Source organism: Scyliorhinus torazame, chromosome 17 (assembly GCF_047496885.1).
Source record: "Scyliorhinus torazame isolate Kashiwa2021f chromosome 17, sScyTor2.1, whole genome shotgun sequence".
Classification (NCBI taxonomy): domain Eukaryota; kingdom Metazoa; phylum Chordata; class Chondrichthyes; order Carcharhiniformes; family Scyliorhinidae; genus Scyliorhinus; species Scyliorhinus torazame.
In genome coordinates this window covers 130,022,750-130,035,477 of record NC_092723.1, presented here as the reverse complement: position 1 = coordinate 130,035,477, position 12,728 = coordinate 130,022,750, and the positions used below count along the sequence as shown (strand labels likewise).

General features: G+C 50.0%; 1 protein-coding gene across 1 annotated transcript in view; it reads left to right on the top strand.

Moving 5' to 3' along the window:
- ints1 (integrator complex subunit 1) overlaps positions 1 to 12,728 on the top strand; it is a 169,976-nt gene that overhangs the window by 16,645 nt on the left and 140,603 nt on the right. The window contains exons 6-8 of the mRNA XM_072481022.1: positions 4,314 to 4,473; positions 4,764 to 4,872; positions 6,326 to 6,512. Of these exons, the coding sequence (XP_072337123.1) occupies positions 4,314 to 4,473; positions 4,764 to 4,872; positions 6,326 to 6,512 (456 nt within the window). The remainder of the gene's footprint in view (positions 1 to 4,313; positions 4,474 to 4,763; positions 4,873 to 6,325; positions 6,513 to 12,728) is intronic.

The window sequence follows — 12,728 nt, the reverse complement described above, 5'->3', positions numbered from 1 at the left end:
ACTGGTTAGACCACACCTGGAGTACAGTGAGCAGTTCTGGGTATCACACCATGGTCAGGATACATTGGCCTTTGAGGCAGTACAGCATAGATTTACCAGAATGATGCCTGGACTTGAGACTCAGATTATGAGGATAGATTATATAAGCTAGGATTGTATTGCCTAAAATTTAGAAGGGTATGGGTTGATTCGATTCCAGTTTTCAGGTTATTAATGGAAACCGGTAGGGTAGATGGAGAGAAACGATTCCTGCTGGTTGGGGAGGTCTGGGACCGAGGGCATAGCCAAGAAATTTGAGCCAGATGGTTCAGGAGTGTTATTAGAAAACAATTTTACACACAAAGGGAGATAGAAGTTTGGAACTCTGGAACAGTTGTTAAATTTAAATCTGAAGTTGGAATATTTTTGTTAACCAAAGGTATTAAGGGATAAGGGGAAAATTGGGTATATGGAGTTAGATTGTAGATCAACCATGATCTAATTAAATCACAGACAGGCTTGAGAGGCTAAATGGCCTACTGCTGTTCCTATGATCCTGTGCTTCAAGTTGGCGATACTGATGCAGAACACGATGGTAGATATTTGAAGATCGAACTTTGTTTCCACAAAGAATGTGATGGTCACTCCTACCATTGTTGTCATGGGTAGATGCATCTGTGACAGTTAGTGTTACGATTGGTTACCGGGCAAGGTCCCTAAAATTTCTTATCCTCAGTCCCCTCTGTGGGAGCTGTCTTGGCATGAGCCCCAATTTGTTAAGTTCCGAGCGGGATACTCACAAATTGTTATGCTCCTGGGTGAGGAGGAATGAACTGGCTCCCTTTCTTTACTCAACCCCCTTGATGGTTGCCATAAGATTACTTCAGAAGGATCACTTCTCTTGCAGATACCTTTCCTAGACCCAATGTATTTGTGTCTTAAAATGAGCCAAGTTAACCAGATTTTCTTGAGTTGATAAAAGTGTTTTTTTAAATTCTTTTTCCAATTAAGGGACAATTTAGTGTGGCCAATTCACCTTCCGTGCACATCTTTTTGGGGGTGAGACCCAGGGAGACACTGGGAGAATGAGAAAGAGCGGGTATGTTAGGTACTAAACGCAAGGAAAATAATAAAACCCATGCACATAGATTCACACATTCGAAATGAGAAAGGAGTCCAAAAATAAGAAAAAAGATATACACTCAGTCATTGACTTGTCTGTGAGGAGCAGATGATAAAGCGTTGTGGCCGTCTGAGATTCGTGAATCCAGTTGTGCGGATGGCAGCAGTTGATTATTGTTTTTGAGATTCCAGGGTCTGCAGCTTAGCTGAAAAGCGGTCTTGCTTCGAGGGTGGCACAGTGGTTAGCACTGCTGCCTCATGGCTGAGGGCCCCGGTTTCGATCCAGGCCCCGGGTCACTGTCCGTGTGGAGTTTGCACATTCTCCCTGTGTCTGCGTTGGTCTCGCCCCCACAACCCAAAGATGTGCAGGTTCGGTGGATTGGCCACACTAAATTGCCCCTTACAAAAAAAAGACAAGCTATCATCCTGCTTCCTTTACAGCTGTGGTTTTGCTGAAGTGGCTTGTTTCAACAATCCGAGAAAGAGCAGGGGTGACAACTGTGTCTTTTCTGCCTTATGCATCACACACACCAAGCACTACACCAGTGTGTTTCAAACTTTTTTTCCGGGGACCCAATTTTACTAACCGGCCAACCTTCGGGACCCAACCTGGCCGACCTTCGCGACCCACGCCGGCCGACCTTCGCGACCCACGCCGGCCGACCTTCGCGACCCACGCCGGCCGACCTTCGCGACCCGCGCCGGCCGACCTTCGCGACCCGCGTCGGCCGGCCTTCGCGACCCGCGCCGGCCGGCCTTCGCGACCCACGCCGGCCGGCCTTCGCGACCCACGCCGGCCGGCCTTTGCGACCCACGCCGGCCGGCCTTTGCGACCCACGCCGGCCGGCCTTCGCGACCCACGCCGGCTGACCTTCGTGAATCACGCCGACCGACCTGCGTGACCCACCATTTTCTCTTACCTTGTTTGTTGCTGACAAAAATGGAGGAAATGGTCCCTTTGTTCCCCAAACTTGGAAAAAAAAGGCTGCGACCATATAAAAACAAATGCTGCCACACTGCGCATGCATGCCCAATCATCGGTGTGCATGCGCATTTTGCGCATGCGCACCAATGATCGGACACGCACGCGCAGTGCGGCCGGCTTTTTAAAAATCTCTTCCTGACCATTTTGAAGGCTGCTCGCAGCCGGCATTATTAAAAGCCGTCTGCTGCGGCTGTTGCACGCAGATTTGCGCGATCGGAAGCGCCGCGACGGACAGCACCGCGACCCTCCCGACACCCGCCCGCGGGGTCGCGCCCCCGAGTTTGACAATGCCTGCACTACGCCACATTGTTAAGTTTTGCAGTTATCCTTTTATGCCAGATTCTTATGTATTCCTGGGAGGAGAAAATCCACAAAACAGATCTGGGGCATAGTTTACAGGATATACTGCCTGCTGAGATGATAATCAGCTTCCATTATCTCCAGAGGAGGTGATAGTTCACTTTTGTATGGCTTCTTCCTTTGAAATGCCTATCTTCTGCTTTGTATCACCCACACAGGAATCTCTGAGACAGTAACTGAATTTTACGTTGTCCGAATTTACTTCATCCATGGTCTTTGGCTTGTATTTTTGCTTTTAAAAACGCGTCTTATATACTTTTTAATTTTCTTTTTAAAATTTAAAATACAGAATTTTGTTTTCAGTTTAAGGGGCAATTTTTTTTTCGTGTGGCCAATCCACCTATCCTGCACATCTTTTGAGTTGTGGGGGTGAGACCCATGCAGACACTGGGAGAATGTGCAAACTACACACGGACAGTGACCTAGGGCTGGGATCGAACCCGGGTCCTCAGTGGTGTGAGGCAGCAGTGCTAACCACTGTGTCACGCCTTATTTAAAAGTTGAACATGTCCGTACATAATTCATAAGTTATATGTACGGCACAATTCAGCAGCCTCCTCGTGCATGACTTGGTGTCAGGCCGAGGTTCGCGGTGCTCAAAATGTCTCGCAAGTTTCAACAGAATCGCATGAGGTGTCGCAATCTGGATCGTGATCTCGCAGTGTGAGATCCAGGCGCATATTTAAATGATTCATTAGTCTCGTTTGAATAGTGTTTGGCAGATTCACTGGGGCACGGGATTCACCGGCCTCCACACCAAGGCCTCAACTGGGTGCTATTTGGTAATGTCATGAATCAGCCGCGATGGCACCTCGGGCGGGGGGGGGGGGGGGGTGGTAGCTGGGGAGACGAGGCCCCTGGGTGGTTGGGTACAGGGCAAGGTGGCACCCTCGCCCCTGGGAACAGTGGCACTGTCAAGGAGCCAGGCTGGAGGTGCTGAGGTGAGAGGTTGCCCATGCAGGGGCCGTCCCAGGGGGCCTTGTCCATAAGAGGTGGGGTGGGGGGGAGTTTTGAGGACCCCAGAAGAGGTAAATTGGTTTTGGGGTGGGGGGGGGGGGGGGGGGGGCGTGTGGAGGGGTGCGGAGGGAAGAGAGAGAAGAGGTCCTGCGGCCGCTGCCTTTAAAAATGGCGCCCCAATCCTTGGGTAGTCCTCCTGCTGCAGGAAATGACTTAATGGGTGGCCTTGATAGGGAGTTCCTCAGTGAAGCAAAAAGAAAGGCAAAGTGCCATTGAATAGCGGGGCCTTTTTTGGCATTGCAGGCCGCTGAATCACACCTGTATTCTTTTGCTTGACTACTCTGTAGGAAAGCTCTTCCAATTTTAACAAAAGTTCCCAGATTTTCATGGGGAGGACTTCAGGGTTGACTGGATAGGGTGTGTCTTTGCCATGTTGGGTGCCTTTGTTGATGTCAGGTAGTCTGCCCCTTTTTATTCTTACCATAGTTTTGCATAGATATTCTTAGCATGGTTTTGCAACGGAGTGGCTTGCCAGAATGTTTCAGGGGGCAGTTAAGAGTCAGCTAACGTTACTATGACCAAACCGCATGAGGATTGCAATTTTCTTTCCTTAAAATTCCACTTGGCTCACTAATGTATTTCATGACAATCCAGTTGTTTCAAGATCACCATTTCTGAGACTAACTTGTTATTCCAGAATTATTTAATTAACTGTATTTAAATTCCCCAGCTTCTGGGATTTGAGCATGTGTCTCCAGATCATTAATTCAGCTCTCTGGATTACTAGCCCAATAATATAATCACTGTGCTACGGTGCCCAGCTCTTTACTGCAATTGTTTCTTTTCTCTCATTGACTACGTTTTTGGAAGCAACAGGTTAGCATTTGCTGCCTCCCTTTTGTTGTTGCAGGTTTACATTGAGGATTCACTTGGGGAACGTATCTGGGTGGACAGTCCCCAGTGTAAAACGCTTGTTGAGAACATTCAAACTGCTTTTGGCACAAAGATGCCCCCAAAAAGCATGCTGCTTCAGGCAGACGGTGGCAAGATTGGCAGCGACCTCAGTGCAGGTGAGAACTGCAGGGGCAGGGAGAAGATTGTAAATGCCATGGGGTAGAAAATAATCAAATAAAAATAGGAAAAATGTAGCAGGTCCATAAAAATTTGACAGTTTTATGTACTCATCTAGCTGCCCCTGAAATATATTTGTTCTTCATCTCAAATATTGAATAACATGTTCCACATGCTAACTACTATCTGTGTAGAGAATGTTCTGAATTGCTGATTGGATTTATTATTTATTATCTCTTTAAGTTGTGCAGTACATTGTGACAACCACTCTTCTTACACTATCCTGCAGGTGGGAGTCCACACCCTTCTACACCAGATGATGATGATAATCAGACCGAGCTGCTTATTGCAGAAGAGAAACCGAGTCCAGAAGTAGAGTCAGGCCAGGTGATGCCCAGGTAATTTGTGTTATTCTTTAGTGGGCATAGAAAGGTACGGGCAGCTTCTGAAATACATTGGGCTGGGGCAAATGGATATTCCGCGGGAGTTTTACGACAGGAAAATCGTTGCGAACCCCTCACCGATTCCGGTGAAGGGCTAGCACCGGCACCTCGAGAAACGCCCGCGGATCGCGCCGAAAACGTCTGGAGAATCGCCGGTTGTGCCGTAAAACATGGCTCTGCCCATGCTTGAACCTTAACCCACCAACTGCAACCCCACATCCCACACCCCACCGGTCCCCCCAACCCTAGCAGAAGCCCCCAGCCAGCGGCATGGATCCCGGACAAGTGTGGCGGCGCTGGACACTGTACACAGGTGGCACGCCAGGTTCCCGACGGCTGGGACCACATGTGGTCCGTGCCGTCGAGAACTCGGCCTAGCGGGGGCGGAATATCGCGGGTGGGCTGGCCGATGACGCACCAACGGCGCGCGTCCCAATGATGCCGGTTTGGAGGGGGCGCATGGTGGACCGGCTTCAAACTGGCACCTACCCTGATTCCAGCATCGGACTCCATTCTCCGCCCGATCGCCGATCATGATTTCGGCGTCAGGGTACGGAAAATCCAGCCCATTGTAGTTTGGCATCAAAGGACTGATATGAATTGCTGAAACCCAGTGTTAAGTCCAGTGACAAAAATATATTTTGTGCAGCAGGTCCTGTTATTGTCTAGCCTGTGGGGCACATTTAACTGATGAAATGAGTCGATAAAGGTTATTTTGCTCTCTGCACTACCCAGAAAAAGAAGAAGAGTCCCAGATTGGGACCTAGGCTGCCATATCAACATCTTGGATGTGAAAATGTAAACTAAGTACAAGAGTTGAGAAATGAAAGTGGCTTGACTTTAATGGGCTGTTTGCAATTTTCAGTTTTCCAAGGTCTGGTGGATGCTTTGTGCGCCTGGATTTAGAGAATTAATTATTCAGCTGCGTGTGTATATTTTTATACAGTCAAAATGCATTTTCATCATCATTACAGATTAGATTCTGGGTTTTATTTCATTGGACCCTTGAGATTTTTTACAGTTGCTAGGGGGAATCACGCTCTGATTCTGCCGACTTCTAATTAGTTGATACTGCTTCATGGCGATGCAATAAGTCAAATACCTGGCGTTTTTAACTGGCATTTTGGGAGATTGTGTTCTGTTATTCCGTTCTATTACTTCTGATAGCTGCAAGCCTGGAAGCCTCAGCAGTCCTTTTTGCCGTAAAAGCTTTTACAAAACATAGAGCGAGTGAGTTAGAGCTTGGCAGTCGCTCGTGTGAAGCAGGGTCCCATACAGTTGGTTCTCTTAAAGTTGCAGCAACCTCCCCACCCCCGGCTCTCTCTCTCCCTCTCTCTCTTCCTCCAGTGAAACCAAATTTAATTTTGAACTGGGTTCCTTTTTGTTTTGTCTGATTCTTTCTCTATAGGTATGAAGACCTGGCCGAGAGTGTAGAAGATTATATTATTGATATGCTTCGTGATCAACTCAATCGCCGCCAGCCCATGGATAACGTCTCACGGAACTTGCTGCGGCTACTCACCACTACTTGTGGCTATAAAGAAGTCCGTCTGATGACTGTTCAACGGCTGGAGATGTGGCTGCAAAACCCAAAGGTGGGGGGTCATTGAGTGAAACAAAGGGGCAGCACGGTTGCATTGTGGATAGCACAATTGCTTCACAGCTCCAGGGTCCCAGGTTCGATTCCGGCTTGGGTCACTGTCTGTGCGGAGTCTGCACATCCTCCCCGTGTGTGCGTGGGTTTCCTCCGGGTGCTCCGGTTTCCTCCCACAGTCCAAAGATGTGCAGGTTAGGTGGATTGGCCATGATAAATTGTCCTTAGTGTCCAAAATTGCCCTTAGTGTTGGGTGGGGTTACTGGGTTATGGGGATAGGGTGGAGGTGTTGACCTAGGGTGGGGTGCTCTTTCCAAGAGCCGGTGCAGACTCGATGGGCCGAATGGCCTCCTTCTGCATTGTAAATTCTATGAAAAAAAAACATCAAATGTCAAGGTTTACAGTTTCATGAGTAAAATAGAATAAAATAACTTTGTTTTCTTGAACATGACATCTGAAAACGGGAATGGAAGTTATAATTCTACAAAGCCTCTCCCATTTTGGACCTCAGTTTCCCTTCAGTGAGAACTTTTGGCCAAGTTTTATTTTTTAATAAACAATTTTATTGAGGTATTTTTGGCATTGTAAACAGTTACAGTGTACAGTAATGTGCAAATAGCAACACAAAGCAGAAACACAGTACAAAAGACCACTCCTCTCTCATAAACAATACCCGCCTTTTTATCCCTCCTCTTCTACTCTAATCTACCCCCGCCCCGCTGACATTTAATTCCCCGTGAAGAAGTCGATGAATGGTTGCCAATTTCGAGATCCTAATACAGATCCTCTTAAGGCGAACTTAATTTTTTCCAGCCCTAAAAAACTCGACATGTCCAAGAGCCATGCTTCGGTCTATAGGGGCTTTGAGTCCCTCCAAGCCAGCAGTATACGTCGCCGGGCTACCAGGGAAGCAAAGGCCAAGACGTCAGCCTCCCTCTCCTCCTGGACCCCCGGGTCTTCCGAGACCCCAAAAATTGCCACCACTGGACTCATCACCACCCTAGTTTTCAGTACCTGGGCCATGACGTCCGCAAATCCCTCCCAGTATCTCCTAAGTTTTGGGCATGCCCAGAACATGTGGACGTGATTCGCTAGCCCTCCCGCACACCTAGCGCATTTATCCTCCACTCCAAAAAATTTACTCATCCGGGCCACCGTCATGTGGGCTTGGTGGACGACCTTGAACTGAATCAGGCTGAGCCTAGCACATGTTGCAGTTGAATTTACCCTACTCAGGGCTTCGGCCCATACCCCCTCCTCCATCTCCTCGCCGAGTTCCTCCTCCCACTTGAGCTTCAGTTCCTCTGTCTGGGACTCCTCCCCTTTCATAAGTTCACGGTAAATATCCGAGACTTTCCCCTCTCCTACCTCTCCCCTAGACACTACTCTGTCCTGGATCCCATCTGGCGGGAGGCGTGGGAAGGATGGGACCTGTCTACGTATGAAGTCACACGCTTGCAAGTACCAAAAGTCATTCCCTCTGAATAGTCCGAATTTCTCCTCCAAGGCCCTCAAGCTCGAGAAGCTACCCCCCAAGAACATATCGCCCATCCTTCCCACCCCCGCCCGCCGCCAAGCTCGGAATCCACCGTCCATACTCCCAGGGGCGAATCGGTGGTTGTCGCATATTGGAGACCAGACCGATGCTCCCACCTCCCTTACATGCTTCCTCCACTGGCCCCAGATCCGCTGGGCTGCCACCACTACCGGGCTGGTGGAGTACCTGGCCGGCGGGAGAGGTAGGGGGGCCGTGACCAGGGCTGCCAAATTGGTGCCCCTGCACGAAGCCACCTCCACTCGCCCCCAAATAGACCCCGTACCCACCATCCAACTCCTTACCATGGCTATGTTGGCCGCCCAGTAGGAGTTGCTGAGGTTCGGCAGCGCCAGCCCTCCCTCGCTACGGTTCCTCTCAAGCATCGCTTTCTTCACCCGCGGGGACTTCCCCGCCCAGACAAAGCCCATAATAATCTTGTTGACGCTTTTGAAGAAGGACCGAGGGATGAAAATCGGGAGGCACTGGAAAATAAACAGGAACCGTGGGAGGATTGTCATCTTTACCGTCTGCACTCTCCCCGTAAGTGATAGCGGGAGTGCATCCCATTTCCTGAACTCGCTCTTCATTTGTTCCACCACTCTAGTCAAATTTAGCTTATGGAACCTGCCTTAGTCTCGTGCCACCTGTATCCCTAAGTATCGGAAACTTTCTCTGACCAACCTAAATGGCAGGCTCTTCAACCTGTTCTCCTGGCCCCTCACCTGCACTACAAACATCTCACTCTTAGCCATGTTCAGTTTGTACCCTGAAAACCTGCCAAATTCTCTCAATATTCCTAGTATACTCTCCATCCCAGCCAGCGGGTCCGATACGTACAGGAGCAGGTCGTCCACGTACAGCGATACCCTGTATTCCACCCCTCCCCTAATCATTCCCTTCCACCCCCTCGCAGCTCTCAGGGCAATCGCCAGTGGCTCTATGGCCAGTGCAAACAGCAACGGGGAGAGTGGGCATCCCTGTCTGATCCCCCGGTGTAGTCTAAAGTACTCTGATGTTCTATTCGTCCTCACGCTAGCTTTTGGGGCCTGGTACAATAGTCTAACCCAGTCAATAAAGCCCACCCCGAACCCAAACCGTCCGAGTACCTCCCACAAATAGTCCCACTCCACCCAGTCAAAGGCATTCTCTGCATCCATTGCCACCATTGTCTCTGCCCTCCGGGGGCATCATGATCACATTGAGTAGTATTCTCAAGATGGCTACCCGCTGTCTGCCTTTCACAAACCCTGTTTGGTCTTCCCCGATCACCTCCGGGACACAGTCCTCAATTCTAAGCGCCAAGACCTTAGCCAGGAGCTTGCCGTCGACGTTGATCAGGGAGATTGGTCTATATGATCCACACGCTTCCGGGTCTTTATCCCGTTTTAATATCAGCGAAATGGTAGCCTGTGACATCGTCGGGGGTAGCGTCCCTCTGTCCCTCGCCTCGTTAAATAACCTAGTCAGCACCGGCCCCACTATCTCCGAGAACCTTTTGTAGAACTCCACTGGGTATCCATCCGGCCCCGGGGATTTACCCGACTGCATGGCCTTCAAGCCCCCCAGTACTTCATCAGCTCTGATCGGGGTCCCCATTCCGTTTACCAGCTGCCTACCCACTTTTGGGAAGGTCAGTCCGACTAAGAAACGCTTCTTCTCCTCCAGCTCCCCAGGGAGGTCCGAGGTATAGAGCTCGCTGTAAAACTCCCAAAACACCCTGTTCAGTCCTGATGGGACATCCACTCTGTTCCCCATACCGTCCACTACCGTGCCTATTTCTCTGGCCGCCTCCTTCCTCCTGAGTTGCTGCGCAAGCATTCTACTAGCTTTCTCCCCACGCTCATAGACCACACCCTTTGCCTTCCTGAGATGTTCCACTGCCTTGCTCGTGGACAACACTCCCAGCTCGGCCTGCAGTCTCCATCTATCTCTAAGTAGGTCCTCCCTCGGGGCCTCTGCGTATTCCCTATCTGTCCGGTGGATCTCCTTGACCAGTCTGTCCATCTCCGCTCTGTCCGTTCTATCTCTGTGGACCCGAATTGAAATCAGCTCACCCGTTACCCCCCCCCCCCCCTCCCCCCCCCCCCCCCCCCCCCCCCCCGCCCATCTGCTCCATGAACCCCCTCAGTTCCCTTGCCATCGCTGGGAGCCTACCCGTTCTGGAGCATGACCTGTCTAGTCGGGGGTCGAGGACCGTGTTGAAGTCCCCACCCATGACCAGCTTGCTTGAATCTAAGTCTGGGATTTTCCCCAGCACCCTTTTAATGAAGTCAGCGTCGTCCCATTTTGGAGCATATACATTCACCAGGACTAACCTCACCCCCTCAAGCGTACCCGGACCATAAGAAATCTACCACCTCCGTCTGCAAATGTGCCCTCCGCCTCAAATTGAACCCGTTTATTGATCATGATTGCCACCCCCCAGGACTTGGAGTCCAAGCCCGAGTGGAAGACCTGGCTAATCCAGCCCTTCCTTAGTCTGGTCTGGTCAGTCACTTTCAGATGTGTCTCCTGCAGCATGATTACGTCCGCCTTTAGAGCCCGCAAATGCACGAACACACGTGCCCTCTTGACTGGCCCATTTAGTCCGTCCCCCCCCTGCCGATCAACCATCTCCCTTCTTGGGCCCGCCCCCAGCCCATGTGCCGTGCCCCTCCAAGTTCGCCTCCTGGCACCTCCCACCCCCGACCTCCATTCTGTTACCTACTTTAGATCCCTCCCATGTTCGCAAAATAACCCCCCCCCCCCCCCCCCAGCAACAACACCCCTCTAAATATCCTGGCCGCGAGGTTTGCTTGTGTCACATGGGAGGGTTTAAACTAGTATGGCAGGGGGGTGGGCACGGGAGCAATACGTCAGAAGGTGAGAGCATTGAGGGAGAACTAGGGAATAAGGACAGTGTGGCTGTGAGGCAGAGCAGACAGGGAGAAGTTGCTGAACACAGCGGGTCTGGTGGCCTGAAGTGCATATGTTTTAATGCAAGAAGCATTACGGGTAAGGCAGATGAACTTAGAGCTTGGATTAGTACTTGGAACTATGATGTTGTTGCCATTACAGAGACCTGGTTGAGGGAAGGGCATGATTGGCAGCTAAACGTTCCAGGATTTAGATGTTTCAGGCGGGACAGAGGGGGATGTAAAAGGGGTGGCGGAGTTGCGCTACTGGTTGGGGAGGATATCACAGCTGTACTACGGGAGGACACCTCAGAGGGCAGTGAGGCTATATGGGTAGAGATCAGGAATAAGAAGGGTGCAGTCACAATGTTGGGGGTTTACTACAGGCCTCCCAACAGCCAGCGGCAGATCGAGGAGCAGATAGGTAGACAGATTTTGGAAAAGAGTAAAAACAACAGGGTTGTGGTGATGGGAGACTTCAACTTCCCCAATATTGACTGGGACTCACTTAGTGCCAAGGGCTTAGACGGGGCAGAGTTTGTAAGGAGCATCCAGGAGGGCTTCTTAAAACAATATGTAGACAGTCCAACTAGGGAAGGGGCGGTACTGGACCTGGTATTGGGGAATGAGCCCGGCCAGGTGGTAGATGTTTCAGTAGGGGAGCCTTTGCGGGAACAGTGACCACAATTCAGTAAGTTTTAAAGTGCTGGTGGACAAGGATAAGAGTGGTCCTAGGGTGAATGTGCTAAATTAGGGGAAGGCTAATTATAACAATATTAGACGGGAACGGAAGAACCTAGATTGGGGGCGGATGTTTGAGGGCAAATCAACATCTGACATGTGGGAGGCTTTCAAGTGTCAGTTGAAAGGAATTCAGGACCGGCATGTTCCTGTGAGGAAGAAGGATAAATACGGCAATTTTCGGGAACCTTGGATAACGAGAGATATTGTAGGCCTCGTCAAAAAGAAAAAGGAGGCATTTGTCAGGGCTAAAAGGCCGGGAACAGACGAAGCCTGTGTGGAATATAAGGAAAGTAGGAAGGAACTTGAGCAAGGAGTCAGGAGGGCTAGAAGGGGTCACGAAAAGTCATTGGCAAATAGGGTTAAGGAAAATCCCAAGGCTTTTTACACGTACATAAAAAGCAAGAGGGTAGCCAGGGAAAGGGTTGGCCCACTGAAGGATAGGCAAGGGAATCTATGTGTGGAGCCAGAGGAAATGGGCGAGGTACTAAATGAATACTTTGCATCAGTATTCACCAAAGAGAAGGAATTGGTAGATGTTGAGTCTGGAGTAGGGTATATAGATAGCCTGGGTCACATTGAGATCCAAAAAAACGAGGTGTTGGGCGTCTTAAAAAATATTACGGTAGATAAGTCCCCAGGGCCTGATGGGATCTACCCCAGAATACTGAAGGAGGCTGGAGAGGAAATTGCTGAGGTCTTGACAGAAATCTTTGGATCCTCACTGGCTTCAGGTGCTGTCCCAGAGGACTGGAGAATAGCCAATGTTGTTCCTCTGTTTAAGAAGGGTAGCAAGGATAATCCAGGGAACTACAGGCCGGTGAGCCTTACTTCAGTGGTAGGGAAATTACTAGAGAGAATTCTTCGAGACAGGATCTACTCCCATTTGGAAGCAAATGGACGTATTAGTGAGAGGCAGCATGGTTTTGTGAAGGGGAGGTCGTGTCTCACTAACTTGATAGAGTTTTTCGAGGAGGTCACAAAGATGATTGATGCAGGTAGGGCAGTGGATGTTGTCTATATGGACTTCAGTAAGGCCTTTGAC